Source organism: Sturnus vulgaris, chromosome 8 (assembly GCF_052056855.1).
Source record: "Sturnus vulgaris isolate bStuVul1 chromosome 8, bStuVul1.hap1, whole genome shotgun sequence".
Lineage (NCBI taxonomy): Eukaryota > Metazoa > Chordata > Aves > Passeriformes > Sturnidae > Sturnus > Sturnus vulgaris.
Window position 1 is genome coordinate 35,996,318 of NC_142250.1, and position 18,591 is coordinate 36,014,908.

At 42.0% G+C, this 18,591-nt stretch overlaps 1 protein-coding gene across 2 annotated transcripts in view; it reads left to right on the top strand.

Annotated features, from left to right (window-relative positions):
- The window catches only part of DOCK1 (dedicator of cytokinesis 1), a 255,021-nt gene that overhangs the window by 199,087 nt on the left and 37,343 nt on the right, over positions 1–18,591 (top strand). For both annotated transcript variants that reach the window (XM_088169442.1, XM_088169443.1), the window contains exons 36-41: positions 37–77; positions 1,391–1,481; positions 4,705–4,824; positions 13,889–13,978; positions 16,395–16,499; positions 18,275–18,416. In XM_088169442.1, the coding sequence (XP_088025568.1) occupies positions 37–77; positions 1,391–1,481; positions 4,705–4,824; positions 13,889–13,978; positions 16,395–16,499; positions 18,275–18,416 (589 nt within the window). The remainder of the gene's footprint in view (positions 1–36; positions 78–1,390; positions 1,482–4,704; positions 4,825–13,888; positions 13,979–16,394; positions 16,500–18,274; positions 18,417–18,591) is intronic.

An 18,591-nucleotide genomic window follows, 5' to 3' on the forward strand; every position in this document is an offset into this window, starting at 1 on the left:
TCAAAGACTTTGTAACCAAATTATGTTGTTTTTCAGAATTTCTACAAGGAGATCGAGAGGGAAGAGATGTACATAAGGTTTGTAAACATGACTGGTGACAAACTGCCTGACACAGGCTCTGTAATTGGGGAAATTAAGTTCATATTAAGCAGTCACTTGGGGGCTGGAGGAGAAGAGTAATGAAAAATCACACCTTGGCTGAACCTGAAGTAATTCAAAAGCTTATCTGCACTGAGAACAGAGTGCTGGAAGTGCCAGTCAGGAGATTATCTCTGTCCCCTTTCTCCAAGTCCTTCAGTCCCATTACAATGAGCACTGAAATACTCAGGAGCCAGAATTCTTCTGGTGATGAAGAAAACCAATAAAGCAAAGGCTGAGCATAGAAATGATGCTGCCTCCTGGTGAGGTACAAAATATGTGATTTGGAATAAAAACAACTATTAAATAATACCTGACTGATACTTATTTTAAACTTAAAGCTCTCAAAATCTCCTTTTAGACCAAGTAAATGTGGAAATATCGTGCTTTTTGTAAACCTCAGGGTTCACAGCCCCCATTTGTGCTTTGGCTTAAACTGTTGTGCTAAAATGATGAAGTTTGTGTTTGTAATGCTATTTTAGGTATCTCATTATTCATTCTCAGGTGCTTGTTATCTTTTCAGAAGAATTTTCACTTGTGAACTCTCTTCCTGTTGTGTAAATGGTTTTAATTGGTCTTTTAAAAGTTTGCAAAAAGAATAGGAAATGGCAGGATTGATAATTGCAGACAAACACATGAAGTTATTTCTTATTATTCAGGTCTGCCCTGTTCAGCATCTCATAAAGACAAATTGTCTCTCACTGTGAAACCCCCATCCAAATTCTTTCCAATTTCTGTTTACAAACTTATAATGAATATCAAACTTGAAAATATTTTCACTGGCTTTTGCAAATTGTTAATAGTTCTGTGGGGATATTTTTTAATTGTCAGTGTAAAAATCATCAAAACAAATGAAGAGAATCCCCTGCCTGAGGTGTGAGGATACTGAAGTTAAAGAATGAAAATTTCTGTCCCATAGCTGAACTATAAGAGTGCTCTCTTTCACAAAGTGTAGATTGGATTTATTACTCACCACAAATCATTCTTGTGGTGTTCAGTCAAAGATTGGACTCGATGATTTTGGAGGATTTTTCCAACCTTAATGATCCCATGGTTCCCTGAGTGTCCATTAAAAACAACACAGTGAAAATGCAAATGGTCCTAAAGGTTGTCTGCACACAGAAATGGGAACTTTAACCAATCCCACAAATAATTTACTTGTTTGAAGATAGACTTGTAATGTTCAAAATTAATTACTGAGTGCCATCTTAAAGCCAGTGTTTGTAAGAGCCCTTGTTTGTGTTGCTGGCAGGTACCTGTACAAGCTGTGTGACCTGCACAAGGAGTGTGATAACTACACAGAGGCTGCCTACACTTTACTCCTGCATGCAAAACTCCTCAAGGTAAACCCCAAAACACATCCTGGCTCTGGGGAATCCCAGCAGCAGCCAGCCAGGAGATGTTTGAGCTGATGAACAGCTCTGTGCTGGCTTCTGTTGTGCACATGGAGTTCATACACAGAGGAAAACAACACTGCATGCCAGAGGTGGATCTTGAGCTGGAGTGAAGGGAACGTGGTCAAGTCAGCACCACAAAATCCAAACTGCAAATACCCAAGGTTGTACACTATGTGAAAGCTTCTAACCAGATATTTTAGTAAATGAGCTCTCCACAGATCTTTTGTTCTTGAGTGCTCTTGGGTGTCAGTAACTGCTGCAGCTTGGATTTCAGACAATTGTAGAGAGATTCAAATGGCCTTCTGTGCAAGTTCATGCCTTTCAGAGGTTCATACCATTTCAATGCAGGGTTACCCAGTTTATAGCACATTTGAAGAGGCACAACAATGTTGCTCCTCTCCAAGGAATGTTTGGTGCACAAATAACGTGTTACCTGCAGAAAGTGCCTGAAAGAAAGCATTTGAGTGTTTAACACTATCCAGTGCCAGCCAGAAATGGAGTGAAGCTGTACTTCAGAAGCATTAAATCTCCCTGAAAACATTCTGGAGAGAAGGTATTGTCTCTAACATGCAGCTTTTTTATGTGCTCACGTCACAAATGTGGGAGCAGGTACCCACTTTGCTCTCCTGGCTGTCATTTAGGAGGATGCTGCTCTTGCCAGCAGACACTTGTGTCATGAAATCCCATTTAATACAGCTGAATCATCACTGAATTCCTAGGTTTATGATTTAATTTTGAAAAGCAGTTAATGGGAAAAGTAAAAATCTCAGTGTGATAAGAATTAGAGGTTTTGGAAGAGTTTGATTTAGTCCTGTTTGTCTTCCTCACATTTCACAGCCTGCAGTGAAACCTTTCTCCCTCAGGGAGTGCTGGATCTCTTTCCACTCCCCTCAAGGACACAACACCCCCAGGGACAGAGAGTCAGGGACACAATAAATGAGAATTTCATTTCCCCTTTGATCTCCTGCTCATTCCAGTGGTCAATTGCAGCCTCCTGATCCAGGGAAAGTTTCCCTTCCCATGGAAGGGATGGAACCAGATGGGCTTTAGGGTCCTTCCCACCCAGAGCAGCCTGGGATTGTGTTCTTGCACTCTGCTGTGCTCATGGTGCCCCTCTTCATCCAGGAACTGCATCTCGTCCTCAGCAGCCAAATGTTCATAACAATCCTGCCTTTAATTTCAGCAATCCCCAGCAAAGTGTGAGTGTCAAATATCTATTTTGGAAAGTTGAAAAGGGGAAGGTGTTACATGACATCTTCTGATGGATGCACTGTGAATTATTCGTGCTTCAGAGTCGAGCAAACTGCATCCAAGCCGTAAAAAGACTAAATATGATGCAGAGTGTACATGTGCAATTTAAATTAAGACACTCTGAAATGTATTTACTGTATTTTAAAATCATTAGAGGGTAATTATTACACAAGGAGACATCTCTAAGATTCATCTGGAGTGCAGAACTGTGCCCACTTCACATGGATGAACAGGATGAAGGATTCATTCCCTTCCACAGGGCTGTGTTGCTGAATAAATGATGGAATAAACCATGCCACAAAACATCACTCAGATTTTCACCTGGCATGGCTTGGACTTGTTAGACAACTTACTTTCTGTGACCTCAAATTAGAGTTTAGTCAGTTGTGGCTTTTCTTAGGGAATGTGTTCAGAGAGCAGGTGAGTGTCTCACTTAATGTACTCTTGAATTCAGGGGAAGAACTTCATGGGAAGAAATATCCATTTTTCTTTCCTTCTAATGCCAATTGATAGCAGACAGCAAATGCCAGGGTGGGCTTTGTCCCAGGTTTTCATTCCTGAGTGGGTGTTTATTTTTAAGTATCATTTCATTAGAGGCTGGAATTACTTCATTATAAAAGTGTATCAATCTCTATCTCAATCCCTGCTCCTGCAGCCCTTGGTGGAGGGAGGAGTTCAGTGTTGCCTGAGGAGCAGCAATATTGGGGGGTGTGTAAGTGAGCAATTGAGTTTTTCTGTCAAGCCTCAGGACAGGATTTTCAATGCCACTCATCACGGGCAGATATTTCATCCCACTGATTTTAATGGGATCACATCGAGGGCAAGACTGAGAGCGTGTGAGAATTTCACCTTTCAATCTGCAAGAAGGCTCTGTCTGTGGAGAGAGGGAGGCCAAATTACTGCAAGTTGATGAAGCACACTCAAGAAAAGAGACTTTTGATGTGTTTTCGACCCTTTTTGTCAAAATTGAGGTGTTCAAAACTAACAGAAGATAGCAGCTCTTAGCATGCTGAAAAAAAAATGCCACCACATTGCAGGCTCCAGCAGGTTTGTGTTGCTCAGAAACAAAGTTCAGAACAGAGGTGTCTGCATGACCCAAACACAAACATTTTGGCCAAATCAAGAAGTGAATGGGTGAAATTTAATTATATATAGGAGGTGAAGTAGCAATAATTCTGGAAATTAATCTGGGAGTAGCTCAGAGGAGCTGTGGCTGCCCCTGGATCCCTGGCAGTGCCCAAGGCCAGGTTGGACAGTGGGAGGTGTCCCTGCCATGGATGGGATGGGATGGGATGGGATGGGATGGGATGGGATGGGATGGGATGGGATGGGATGGGATGGGATGGGATGAGCTTTAAGCTCCTTTCCAACCCAAACTATTCCATGGTTCCTATGATTGACATCTTTCCCTTGATCCATCAGGCATTTGCTGGAAAAGCCAGAGCTGCTAATTGCAGACAGGCTGGATAAAGTTAATTATTCTTTCCCTGCCTCTGAAGATCCTCAGTGAGTTTGAGCCATCTCATGTCCCTGCCTGCAGCCCTTCCCTTTGTGCTGATGGATCTGGGCTCCAGGCTTTGTCTCACACAAAGTGAAATGTTCATTGTGTCCCCAGTGGCTTGTACCCATCAGCAGGCTGAGGTCACTCTCATCAAACTCACTGAGGAGGGGAAGCCACCTCCAGAAGCTCCCTTCCAGCTGATAGATGTAATTAGCCTCCAATTAGAGCATCCAAATAAATACTCCTTGTGCCCAAGGAAGCAAAGGGCACAGCTGTGAAAAAACCCTTTGTTGGTGCATTAACTGCAGCACCACTTCTTTAAATAAAGCCCCTTTCTTTTGTTTCACTTCAGAACTCATCCCTTTGGATTTGCTCTCACTTTTCCCCTTTTTTTTTTTTTATTTTTGTGTGATTTAGTGGTCAGAAGAAGCATGTGCAGCACATCTTACCCAGCGGGATGGATACCAAGCTGCTACTCAAGGACAGCTGAAAGATCAGCTCTATCAAGAAATTATCCATTACTTTGACAAGGGCAAGGTAAAAAGGGAAGGAAAAAAGTGCAAATGTATTTCATTGCTTTTCTCTCAAACTTATAAATTTAATAGTAAACGTAGTTTGCATCCAGTGACCTTCAGGAAGCACTTGGAGATGATGATATTACAAAAAAAAAAAAAAAAAGTCAAAAGAAACCAATGGTACATTTATAACTCCTCTTTTAAGGGTAAGTATATGGGCATATGATGCCATGGAGTAAATAAAAAAGTGAGGCATGTAATTTGGAGTGCTTTTTGTGGCAGTTACAAGAATCCTTCAGCTCCCCTTGTTTTTCCTCATGTACACAAAAATAATTCCCTCAGGGCCTGCATGTCTGTGGTTCATATCATAAATATCCTGGGAGGAGGATATATCATTGCAATTGCATCTTTTAATGCAGAAGGGATTTGCATTTGGCATTGCTTGGTGTTGGATTGGAAGGGGGTTAATGTGGGAGACAGGGATGGATCAGTGTTTGGATATTTCAGGCACGAAATATTCGAGTCTAGAAGCAGGAATCTCTTTGTCAGAACATTTCAGAAAAATAAACTCGGAGTTTAAAAGCAAACTCTGTAAGGTGAACAGAAATGCTACTTTCTGATAGAATATTATCCAGCCAGCCCATCCTTTCCAGGTGTTTTAGCAGCATCAGATTAAAATCCTAGAATAAACTTGATTAAAACTACCATTTCTATAATTTTGTTAATAATGTTGCTTAAAAAGTCAAATTTTATAGCTTATCTTAATGCAATATTTAGAAGTTGTTAATGAGTGATGCTAAAAACTGTAGTTCTGGATTGAGGTAAAAACTGTAATTCTGGCCTGGGATAAAAGCTGTAGAAATGGAATTCTGGAGTGGTGCACAAGTGGCTGTTTGGGGCTGGTGGAGGTGACCTGGGGACAGTTCCTGCTGCCCAAAAAGCTTTTCCTGAGTGAATGAGAAGAATCTCATTTGATTGAGAATCACAGCTGATTTTCAAGCTAATTTTAATCTTACATTCCTGTCTGGAAGGAAAACCAGGAGTTACCTGTTTTATTTTGTAGGTTTATGTCTTTATGGCTTCCTGTTGGTCCTTTATGGTGTCCAGGCACTGGGAATTGTTCTGTGCAGAACTCAAGTGCCAGGACTCCTGTGGGATTTTTGTGTGTGAGAGGAGTTGATTCATTTCCAGATGAATCTGCTTACAGATATTCCTGCTCTCATTTTCTGGTCACTCGGGCTGGTGATAATTTTTCACATTACTCCATGAAAAGAGAAATGAAAAAATCAATATACACTGAGAATATTCATTTTCTGTGATTTTTGCAAATGTCAGGAAGCTCCACGTGGAGGTTTCCAGTGTAGATTGAAGGCAATCCTCTCATTTGGGATGTTCTGACATTAACTTAAATCAACTTCTTGAATTCCTTGAGCAGTTTGCAAGTGTAGCCCAGAAGCTTTTTGAACTCTCCTGAAAAGCCTTTGCTGTGCAATTTTGGGAGGCTGAAGCCATGCCCAGACCAATTCCTGTTTTTTTTTTTTTTTTCTTGTGCCATAATCAGCCAGCAGGGTCCCTGCCTGGCAGTTCACTCCTGATCCCACTTGTTTTGATTTCCCTTCCCATTAAGTTAACGAGAGGTGTCAAAAGAAGGTCAGCACCCCTGGACAGCTGCAGAGCTTTTCAGAAGTTGAGGAGTTTTGTTTGAAAGTTGTGAACCTGTGCCTCTCCCACCCCAACCTGCCTGGTGGGAAGCTGTGGATTTGGGAAGGGAGGGAGATGTGGGAGTTAGAAACATTGTGTAGAAGAAATGGAGCAGAGGGATTTCCTCAAATTGGGTTTAAAACATTGGATTTTTATTTTTTAAAGGTTGATGTAGTTCAGCCTCTCAAAAATCAGGATTCCTTTCTCTTGGCAGAGTAATTTCCCAGGAGAATTCAGTTTCCTTGTCTGTTGAAAGCCAACCACGAGGCTTATCCCTTAAATATTGGCATTCATGGGCAGGTGAATTTAGATTTAATCCTCCACACACGGGCTGGAATGAAGTGAACACTTCACTTGTGTCCTAGAAGTGTCTGAGAAATTTGTGAGTGAGTGAAAGGGAGTTGGGCTTGCCCCAAAGGCAGGAGTGGGGCTGAGAACAAAATGAATCCTCACCACAAGTGCCCTGGTGCTTGTAGATCAAGATCCATTTAGGATTCCTCATTTTGATTTTTAATCTGGTTTTCTTAGGAAGATCGCTTTTTTATCTGTATTTGACTTTTTGGTCCTTAAAGCAACCTTTTATAAAGCTGAAGTACAAAATTTTCACCTTTATGGAGGAGCATTTTTGAGAAACAACTTTTGCATTTTGTAATTGTTCTACTTTTTGGATTTGATTCCTGATTAGTTATGCTCTTCACTCCTTTTCTGAGCTCCTTCTTTCCAAAAGGAAAGTTGTTTCCCTGGTGTAGGGATCCCTTTCTCTCCTAGATTATTTTTCACTGCACTTTCCAGCCTCCTCTCCATCTCTCTTGGCTTTTGCCCTTAAAATCCTTATCCTCAGGTTTATCCCAGCAGTCTCACCCACCCTTTGAACTGCTCTCTGGTGTTTGCTCTCTCTGTGTTTTCCTGAAGCTTTGTGATTTCCAGCAAAGCCTTTAAACCAGGGACTTGCCTGGAAATTGTTGTGTTAGAAGATCCCAAGGTGAGAAGGGAGAACAGTGATGGGAGTAGAGGGATGAGGGAAGGGGTGACATCTTTCCTGTGGGGAGGAGCTGATGGCAATCAATGCTGGTGAACTCCTGAGTCCAGGGAATGCTCCTTGGCAAACATGAGGTGTTGTTTGAAACCAGGTTTATTTGTGGAGCCCCAAGGGAAGCAGCAGCATTCCTGTTCCTGCCTGGTGAAATGTGGGACCAGTGATGGGCTCAGGTTTGCTGGTGATGCTGCTGCCCATAAATCAGGACAGGTTTTCCTCTGCTCCTCCATAAACTGAAAGTGTTGATCCTGAGGAGAAAAAAAGTAAACAAATGCATACTGCTCATTTATTTCTACTCCTCCTTCCTCCCTCCTCCTCCTCCTCCTCAAAAAAAAAAAAAAAAAAAAGCTTTTACTGCTTTACAGCAACCCCTGAACAGAAAATATCTGAAATTATACAGCAAATGCCATGCTTTGGCTTAAAAGCCTTTTTTTTCCAGCTCATGGGATGATATCAAATGCCTTTTTCTTCCATCTTAACAAGTGAGTGGTGAAAATCACCTGTCTGCCAAAAATCTGTGTGAGGCTCGTGGCCAGCTCAGCCCCAGAGCTGTCCTGAGAGCTGGGAAGGACAGAGAGTCTGGAGAGAGGGAGGATACAGAGTGTGCTCCAAATGAATTTATTTCTTTATTTATTTATTTAAAGAGTTTCCAACCTGGCTGTATCTTGAATGCAGCACTAACAACAGAGAAATGCTGAGTTTCAGCATTTTATTTAAACTATTAAGCCTTCATGCTGCTTAATTAACACTACCTGAAATTTAACCAGCTTAGAAAGTCTCTCACACGTCAGAATATGGCACCATAATATTCTTATCCCAGACTATTTCACTGCTCCTGACCATTAACTCTGCAGGGGCTCAGAAATACCCTGAGATCCTCCTTTGCTGCTATTAACCTCAAAAACTAAATTGAATGCTGTAGTTCTTCCTGGCCAACACAAGCAATCCAGCTTGAAAAAGAAATTAAATCACTGGGTTTTCCCTAAAAAAGATCCGCAAAGTCTCGCCCATAACAATTTGCAGCTCGTGTCTGCACAGCTAAATTTAGGCTGTGCACATTTTTCTTACCCCCTGAGTATAAAAGAAGCATTTTCCATCCAGTATCAGCAGCCTCTCTCCCTGGTACCCTCTCCAGATAAATTGTTTCTCCCATTAATGAGTTGTACCTCGTACAAATCCTGTGTAGCAGCTCCCTGTACAACTCATTTCTCCAGAAGACTTGCCATGTCCTGGGCAAAGCTGGGAAAGCTTCCAAGGCAGGAAATCTGTGAGGCAGCAGATTGGGAGTTATTGACCTTCAAGAATATAGATTCCATTTATCAGGATGCTTGGGCTGCAGCCCTGCTGTCCCCACCTGAATAAACTGGCTCTGGAGTAAACAGCTGCATTTTCCAGAGGGTTGTGCAGGGGGTGTGGGACACACTGTCCCCGTTTCTTTGAGAATGATGGAAAAATCTCCAGCTTTGGGTTGGTTTTTTGTGATGTTGGGGCTGTTGTGGTGCAGCTGCACAAGGGAAAAGCCAGGTTCAGGAAATAACCTCAACTCACACCAGGGGAGGTTTAGGTTGGGTATTAGGAAAAGTTTCTTCGTGGAAAGGGTTGGCAAGCAGAGGAACAGGCTGCCCAGGGCAGTGGTGCAATCCCCATCCCTGGAATTGTTCAAAAAATGTATGGATTTGACACCGGAGGACAGGGTTTATTGTTCAACAAGGTGATGGTTGGTGATCTTAGAAGTCTTTTCCAAGTGACTCCTGGGCCTCTGGAGTTCAGGGCACTTGAGAAATTGAGTTCCACAATCCAACTTGTCATTGTTCCCCTGAAGGGACAGCTGAAATCTCTGGGATTTCCAGAGATGTTGAAGCACAGTGAGGTTTTTAAGAGGCAGTGAAAAACAAAAAGTGGGTGCTCTTCTCTAAGACAGAGGTCTTGGCTGGAGAGGGACAAAGTAGAGACTGGCAAAAATGGAAAGAATAATTTCCCCTTTTTCCTTTTTTATTGTGTATTTGCAGTACGATAGAAAAGTTCCTGAAAAGGTTCCATTAGAAATAATGTGACACAGTGTCAGCAGGAGAACTTGCAAACTGACTTGTACAGAAACTTGCAAGGAATTCCAGTAATTTAAGCCAGACACAAATGTTGTTCTGATATCTGAAGCTGCTCTGCTGAGGGAGCTGGGAAAGTTCAGGGAGAGCTCGGAGCCCCTGGCAGAGCCTAAAGGGGCTCCAGGAGAGCTGGAGAGGGACTGGGGACAAGGCATGGAGGGACAGGACACAGGGAATGGATTTAGCTGGAAGAGGATAAATTTAGATGGGATTTTGGGAAGGAATTGTTCCCTGGGAGGGTGGGGAGGGGCTGGGATGGAATTCCCAGATTTGCTGTGGCTGCCCCTGGATCCCTGGCAGTGCCCAAGGCCAGGTTGGACATTGGGCTTGGAGCACCTGGGACAGTGGGAGGTGTCCCTGCCATGGCAGGGGTGGAGGGAGATGATCTTTAACCCAAATCAGTCTGGGATTCTGGGATTCCACGGTCTGGTTTTCTCCTGTTCATCTCCACTTCCTTGCTAGGAAGAAGGCAAGGATTATGTGATTACTGTCTGTGTGTTGTACATGAACTAAATCTGGATCACATTTAATTTGAGGATTCATTTTTCAGGCTCTGGAACATTTACAGAATCCATTATTAATATTAATATTCAGTAACATCTCAAGGCTTTGTTCAGGCTAGAGAGGTGCAGTGGAAACAGCCTCTGCTCTGGTGTGTTTATGGGGCTGACAGACAAGGGTGGGAAGGTGAAAAAAAAAATAAAAGGAGATTTAATTCTGCTAAAGTTGTTATTTAATCAGTGGCAGTGCTGTGGTACCTATAGGCAGTGGTGTGTAGGCAGAGTGTGTCTGCTTTCAGAATCACTGAATGCTTTGGGTTGGAAAGGACCTTTAAAGGTCACCTGGTCCCACCCTGTCACAAGCAAGGGTGTCTGTCACCTCTCCCAGCTTCCTCCAGCCTGGCCTTGGACACTGCCAGGGATCCAGGGGCAGCCACAGCTGCTCTGGGAATTCCATCCCAGCTCCTGCCCACCCTCCCAGGGAACAATTCCTGCCCAATATCCCATCTAAATCCACCCACCTTTTCCAAGCCCAGACATGGTTTAGGAACACATCTGTGCTTCTCCAGGAGTCAGTGGGAAGAAGCAAGGGAGTTTGTTTACAGTGTTGATGCAAATCAAACATTATTTAGGCTTCGATTTATTTCCAGTCTCATTTTGGAGAGGGTCTGGTTAAATCTGGAGCACACAAACAGGGAACCAGGACAAGAGAAGTGATGGTCACACTGCTGTCTTTGAAATGAAAATATGCAGAAGTTATGGATGACTGAAGTTCAGAAGAAAATGGCACTCAAAATGAGGGAAGGTTAAGTGATTTTGAAAGCTTTCACTTGCTGACTTAACAAACACCTGAATATTAGTTCAGTTCCTATAAATTGGTGCTGTATTGCCTTTCTGAGTCAAAATTAGCTCCACTTGGTGTGTGAAAATGCCCTCCTTTTTTTTCTGCAACTGTGCCTTTACTCTTAAATTCATGTTAATTTTTGTTTAAAAATAAAAACATGCTCTGTATCATCATGCTAGATTAGATCCATAATATGGATAAAAACATTCAGATCCTTCCATTTGCAAAAATTGCGTTGCAGAGCGTTCAGGCTGCCTTGTAATTTCCTGCAGACGTGATCCCTCATTACCGTGATTGTAATTAGTCCTTCTGATGGGTTTTTCACCTTCAAGGCACTTTACAAACATGAGGCAACTCATGCTCGTTGCAGTCCTCTTCCCAAGATAAATAACGTTCTGAACCTTGTTGGAGAAATAAGTAAAATCAAGAGGAGGGGTCGAATATCACGAGGAGCTGCAAGGAAAGGTTAATGAAGAACCAGAATCTGCTCCTTGTGAGCATTCATGGCTTTTTTTAATCTTAAATTGGGTCACAACTTTGTCCAAACATCATCCCAATTGGTTTTTGCAGGACTCAGAAACTCCTTTCCCCTCCCTCAGCCCCACAGTGCAGTTTTTAGCCATTATTTTGTCTTTACTTGGAGGGCAGAAATCTGTCTCCTTTCTCCCTGTGATGTCCCATAACTGTTTTTCCCTCTGCATTTCCTCATTTCCTGCACCATCAGCAGCTCCCTGCCTATTCCAGGCTGCTGCTTCCCAGCCGTTCCCACTCACTTTTCCAGGACCACCTTTCAGCTCATCCCTCCACTGAAAATTGGCTCCTTTTTTGGAGAGAGGAGCAGGGATGGACACTGAACCAGTGGGACCCATTTTGGTTTTTGTGACATTGGCATGTTCCACGTGAAGAGTGGCTGAGGATTTGTCCTTTATGTTTTATTCTTGTTTTTCAAATCAGCATCTGGAACCAGGAATTTTTCTAAAACTCATTTTTTTCCAAATTTTCCTGATACACTAAGAAATGCAATTTTGAGTTGTAGATCAGTAGACAAATAGAATTTTTCTGATTTGGGGGTTTTGAGTGTGGAATTTCATTTGTATGGTTTGGGGAGCTTTTTGGGTTTTGGGATGTAAAATACCTCTTACTTGCAAAGTGCTTTAAGGAGGATGGGATTGAGGGATTTTTATGGGATGGATGCAGGGATCAGTTGTTGTGAAAGTTTCCTCAGGTCACCATTCCTCTTTTCTCTCCAGCACCCACCTCCCACCATCTTTGGAAGTTGTGGTGCTTCATCCCAAACTCCCTGTCCCCAAAGGTGGATGTTTGTGGGGGAAAATGGGGAATTGTGTGTTCAGCCCTTCCCCTCACCCTCCTCCACCCACCTGCTCTTGGCTGCTGGATCCCCTCAGGATTCCACCAGGGCAAGGAACCTGTGGCCTGATGCTGAGAGGAGAATGAGGTGCTGTGGCCAAAGAATTTAAATTTAAGATGAAGGCTAATAAAATCTGCATTTCGAACTCATTCTGAAACTCATTTTTAAAATAAAGTGAGATCAGTAATGCCAACCAAATTTCAGCAACAGAGGCCGATCATCAAGTTTGATCTTAGATAGCCTGGTGTGCTAATTTAAGCATATTTTTGGGTTTGAGTGGTTCTTTATCTTTGGAGTGGAAAAAACAAATGAAAAATGCACATTTAAAACCATTCTTGCTGCTCCTCATTAAGATTGTTGCCTTCTGAAGAGCTGAAGGATATTGTTAAATTTCTTTGGGTCACTTGAGACGGCTGCTGAATTTCATGGTTGAGGAACGAGAAGAAGAAGAACCAATGGAAATATAATGAGTATTTGTTCAAAGCAATATCTGCAAATTGCCTGTCCTGTCTAATACAGATTATAGATATTAGAGGGCGAGAGAGGTGATTATGAAATATAATCAATCATCAGACTTAGGTCCTGGGTTTCTTCATGGACAGGCTGTGTTTACACATTACTGCATGGGCTGGCAGGAATCATTTCACTTCTGAAGCTCTTTGATCATTTAACTTGATTTGCATCCAGTAAATTTGCATCCTGTGCCAGGGAAGGTCATGGAGCAGATCACCTTGAGTGCCACCAAGCCAAAAAGGCCAATGGCACCTGGGCTGTGTTAAAAATGGTGTGGCAGCAGGACCAGGGCAGGGATTGTCCCTCTGTGCTGGCACTGCTGAGGCACCTCCAATCCTGTGTTAAGTTTTGAGACCCTTAATGATAAAAAAAGTCATTGTGGGGCTGAAGTGTGTCCAGGGAAGGGTCTGGAGCCCCAAGAGAGGCTGAGGGAGCTGGGAAGGGAATGGAGAATTCCTGAGGGAGCTGGGAAGGGGCTGAGCCTGGAGAAAAGGAGGCTCAGGGGGGCCCTTGTGGCTCTGCACAACTCCCTGACAGGAGGGGACAGCCGGGGGGATTTGGGATCTGGGAACAGGGACAGGAGGAGAGGGAACGACCTCAGGCTGGGCCAGGGGAGCTCAGGGTGGATATTTGGGAAAATTCCTTCATGGAAAGGTTTGTCCAGCCCTGGCACAGCTGCCCAGGGCAGTGCTGGAGTCCCCATCCCTGGAGAGATTTAAAATCCATATGGAGGTGGCACTTGGGGACATGGGGCACTGGTGGCCTTGGCAGTGCTGGGAATGGTTGGACTCAGTGAACTTGGAGGACTTTTCCAGCCTAAACAATTCCATGATTCCATTAATAGAGACATTTAGAACCCCAGCACAGCTCTTTGGCACATCAGATGCTCAGTGTTTTCAGGCATGTGACACCATGCATTTGGTTGCTTTATTTGGATTTATTTGATTCTAATGTTGATGTTTAACCAAGGTATGCAATTCAGCTTCTTTTTGTTGTTTTGTGATTTTTTTTTTTCCAACAGATGTGGGAAGAGGCCATTGCCTTGGGTAAAGAACTTGCAGAACAGTATGAAAATGAAATGTTTGATTATGAACAACTCAGTGAACTGCTGGTAGGTTTTTTTAATGACATAGACTCTGCAATAATTTATTTCAAAGTTGAATTTCTAAGCTTTTAAAATTACATAAAAATACTAGAGCAATGACAGGAAAATGCAGAAATAAATACCCACCATGGCTTTGTTGGACCAGTGTCAATTAACTGGCTACCGCTGGATTGTCTGAAAAACATTGAATTTATTTTTTTTTTAGCTGAAAGAAAAACATTTCAGTAATGTTAAGCTGATTTATTTAGGGTATAAAAGGAAATTTTGAATTTAAATATAAATGGGAACATGAAAAAAAATCCCCATTCTCTCTCAAGTGTCTTTCTATGTGCACGTTTCTTTTTTTAGGTATGAATAATCCCAAGCATTCATGTCTCCAGTCAGTTATTTTTGCCCTGACGTTACCCATTCATTACTCCTGCACCATTTTTTTCCTTCCAAAGAGATAAATGGCAGCTGTCACTGTCCCTCCTCAGGTCCCAACCATTTCCACCAGAGCTGAGATGTGATTCCAGATTGGTTCTGAAAATTCTCCACTCTAAAGTTTTTGATACCTTTTGCTTTTGCACTCAGAGTACATTTTCCTTAATTTCTCTGAATTATTTATCTGCTTTCTTTATCCCAGTGTGTCTGAGCTGGCCATTCCTGCAGTGTTGAACTCAGCTGCACACAGCTCCTGGTGGGGTGGGCACAGAATATTCTTCATTTCAGTATGAAAGGAATTGGGCAGGATTGTTCCTCAGCTAGAAATGACTGTCAGATGTGATTATTCACCAGGGAGTGGCTACTCTGAGTCCCTCAGTTTTGATTTTCCATCTCCTTTTTGCTTGCACATGGGAACCTGAGCAGGTTTGTCACAGAGGCAGCCACTCTTTAATTATCCTACTGGATCCATTCTGGGGAAGTTGGAATTTGCATTTTATTCATTGCAGCCAATGGTCACAGAGTGATGGAATGATTTGGGTTGGGAAGACCTTAAAGCTCATCCAGTTCCACCCACTTTGCCATGGGCAGGGACACCTTCCACTATCCCAGATTGCTTCAAGCCCCATCCAACCTGGCCTTGGGTATTTCCATGGAGTTTCTCCCTCTTCTAAGAAGCAAGACCCAGAACTTGCAATCCTCACATCAGAAATTGAGTTTATGTGCTCTTTGTTCATCAGCCAGGAGATGAGATGTCACAGAATTAGTTTTGGTGTTCATTTGCCTCACAAGACAGAGATCAAAATTCACTCTCCCATATGAGCCAGGTCTCACATACCCCATTAGCTTTTCTTTTTCTCCCACAATAAAATTTAGAAGTTTTTTGTTCTTTCTCTTCTCCCTCTTGTCTCTTTACTGCAGGCAATATTAAATATTAGCCTCTAAGACAATCCACAAAGGACAAAACAGTTTTGCTCCAGACAAGCTGAGAAGTTCTCGGCAGATCTGGGTCTTTGTAGTCTTGGTGCCATTTCCTGTTATCTGTCATGTGGGAGCAGCACTAAAACTCCTCCCTGATCAAAAGTCATTCTCTTTGCAGAAATAATAGACTAAAAATAAGTTAATGAGCAGATCTTCTGAAGGTGCTCATTTGCTATTATTTCATCATTAGAGATAAAGAAGAAGTCGGTGTCGAAAGCAGATGGCGTCTGACATGCGTGTGTTTATTCCAAAATTTACATTTTCCTGCAATTCTCAACTGCCTGCTTTCCATATGCAAATTCATGCTTGTAAATATGGAAGAGGAGTAGTAGAAGAATGTAATGAGATGTAGGAGCCCAAAACTGCCAAGTCAGCACCATTGGGATGAGCTGTGTGCAGCTTCATCCTTCCGGTGTTTCGGCCTTGGAAGTGTCACGACTGGAATTTCAGATTGCCTTGCAAATTCCTGGCCTTCACTCCAGTGAAATACTGGATGTGAAGCAGTGAGGTTCACCAAGATGAGGGCCTTCAAAATGGAGATGTTGGTTATGGAACAATGAGGTTCACAATGATGCAATTAATCAAAATGGAGATGTTGGATATGGAACAATGAGGTTCACAATGATGAACTTCATCAAAATTGAGATATTGGATATGGAACAATGAGGTTCACAATGATGAACTTCATCAAAATTGAGATATTGGATATGGAACAATGAGGTTCACAATGATGAACTTCATCAAAATTGAGATATTGGATATGGAACAATGAGGTTCATCAACATGAGGTCCATCAAAATTGAGATATTCCTTAGGCAGCAGTCAGATTCACCATGATGAGGAGAAAAATCATGGCTACAGAGCCTGGAATTTCCAACTAATGCCATGAATCTGATAGAAAGATGGGAAAAAAAGAAGGGAATGAAACATCTTTAAATTAGAGATATATACAGGATCTGAAGTATAAGGAATCTCCTAAAATCTCAGGTCATTCAAATCCCTCCTGTTTATTTTGCAGAGAAAACAAGCCCAGTTCTATGAAAACATTGTGAAGGTGATACGACCAAAACCAGATTATTTTGCTGTTGGATATTATGGCCAGGGATTCCCAACATTCATAAGGGTAAGTGCTCACCTGTTCCCACAGAGGTTTCTTGCTCTAGAAATTTCTCTTGGCTTGGAGAAACCTGCCTGACACTGTCAGGTTGTTTTTAGATGTATAAAACAAACACTGGTTTTTCCTTGCTGGTTTCTAAGATGGAATAGTTGAATTTTAGTAGAAAAACTTTCTCTTCAAACATATTCAGTACTTTCTATTTCTTCAGGGTATCACTAGAAATGAAGATTAATGACCCAGTCCATCACTCAGGGTCATAACCATCTGAAATGGTGACATTTTTGCCTGTCAGGTTAATATACATTTATATATAATATATATATGAGCGTGCTAGAGAAGCCTTTTGTGTGTGTTTTCAGGTGAGTGTCCTTTCCAGCACTGTCACTAAAATGAAGTTGACTATCAAGGGTGTGTGTGACACCTTTAGTAGCAATTTTTATCATTGATTTGTCTGTGTCGCGTGCCAATTTAAGACATGTGTCACTTGGTTGATGACAGGATCATAACTTCAGTGACATTTTAAGGGGTTTTTTCAATAATATTAGGATTTTTATGGGTTGAATTAGTGGCTAAAGAAAAGTAGGGCTATAACAAGTCTGAATTTCATCTGTATTATGATTCTCTAACCCATTAATAATTATTATTTAGTTAACTCCCCTGGGCATCCTGTGCCAGGGCCTCACCACCCTCACAGGAATGAATTCCTTCCCAGTTTGCCCTCTGAAAAGCAGGCTGTTGAGTGCCCTGCTGATGGAGAAAATCCTCATTTTTCCTTCTATTCCAACATTCCCTGTGAATTACAAATGTATAGACATAAATTACAGTTATACAGAGGCTCCTTAGCCATCTATTATTCTAATTTCTTTCCCCTACTGAGCTTTTCAAAAGGCACCATTGCAGAATTAAACCCAACTGGGCAAATGTGAACAACTCCAGGTTCCTATCCCCAGTCAAAACACCCTTTTTTTAATAAGTGCTGTATAATTTTTTCACCAAGTATTCATTTTGAGATGAGTAATGAGGTTAAGCATATTCAGATGCAAATTTTATCCAAACTTGCTTTAATATGTTTGATCAGTTAAAAATATGCAAGTTGTCTTTTACATTTTCCTTTTGAATTTAATGAACTCAGCATATAAATGGACTGTATAAAATATCTCTTCATTTTCTTTATTGGCAAAGAAGAAACCAATGCTTACAAATACAATAAACTTAAAGTTATAAAATGTTTAAAGTTTATAAAAAATGGCAAAAGTTGAATATGTTAATGTCTTTTTATAAGAGTAAGTATTTTTGGATATTCCTCCTCAAATCTGCATTGTTTTATGTTTCTGTTTTCTCTGCTAGGATTATTTGCTCACCTATGTGCCTTTGAATAAATGTTTATGTATAAAAAGCCTAATTCAGTTTATTTCTTGGCATCCATTCCATCATCAGCTGTGGAAGGTGGAAGAGACCTCTTGGATTCAATAATAATTTCTCTTAATATATTAATATAATGTTACAGATCCTTGAAATTGTGTTTTGAGGTGATTTTAGTGTGCCTTATAAAAATACCTAAAGGTAAAAGTGTACTTAATGATCCCAGGTCAGAATTGGAGGTGAGAATAAAATATTGATAAAGTGTGGATTGTGACACAGTGTGAGGAGTGTGAAATTGTTCACGTACTGAGGAGCACTACAGCAATGCTGTCAGCGTCTCAGACACCCAGTTCTGTACTGGGAGCACTGGTTTTAGCTCTGGGGGTGCTGGTGGCAGCTGAGGGTGCCTCTGTTTGCAGAACAAAGTGTTCATTTACCGCGGCAAGGAGTACGAGCGGCGCGAGGACTTCGAGGCGCGGCTGCTGACGCAGTTCCCCAACGCCGAGAAGATGAAGACAACGTCACCCCCTGGTGATGACATCAAAACCTCCTCTGGCCAGTGTATCCTTGGGCTGTACAACCAGTACAACCAGTGCATCCAGCAGCTCAGGTCAAGCATTTATGGCCAACCTGTTGCACTTGCGCCGTGACGGGTGGAACGCACCGGTTTTGGGTTTTTTTTGTCCTTATTTTTGTTTGTGTGTGCTCCTGTTGAGCTGTTTGCTCTGTGTGACTG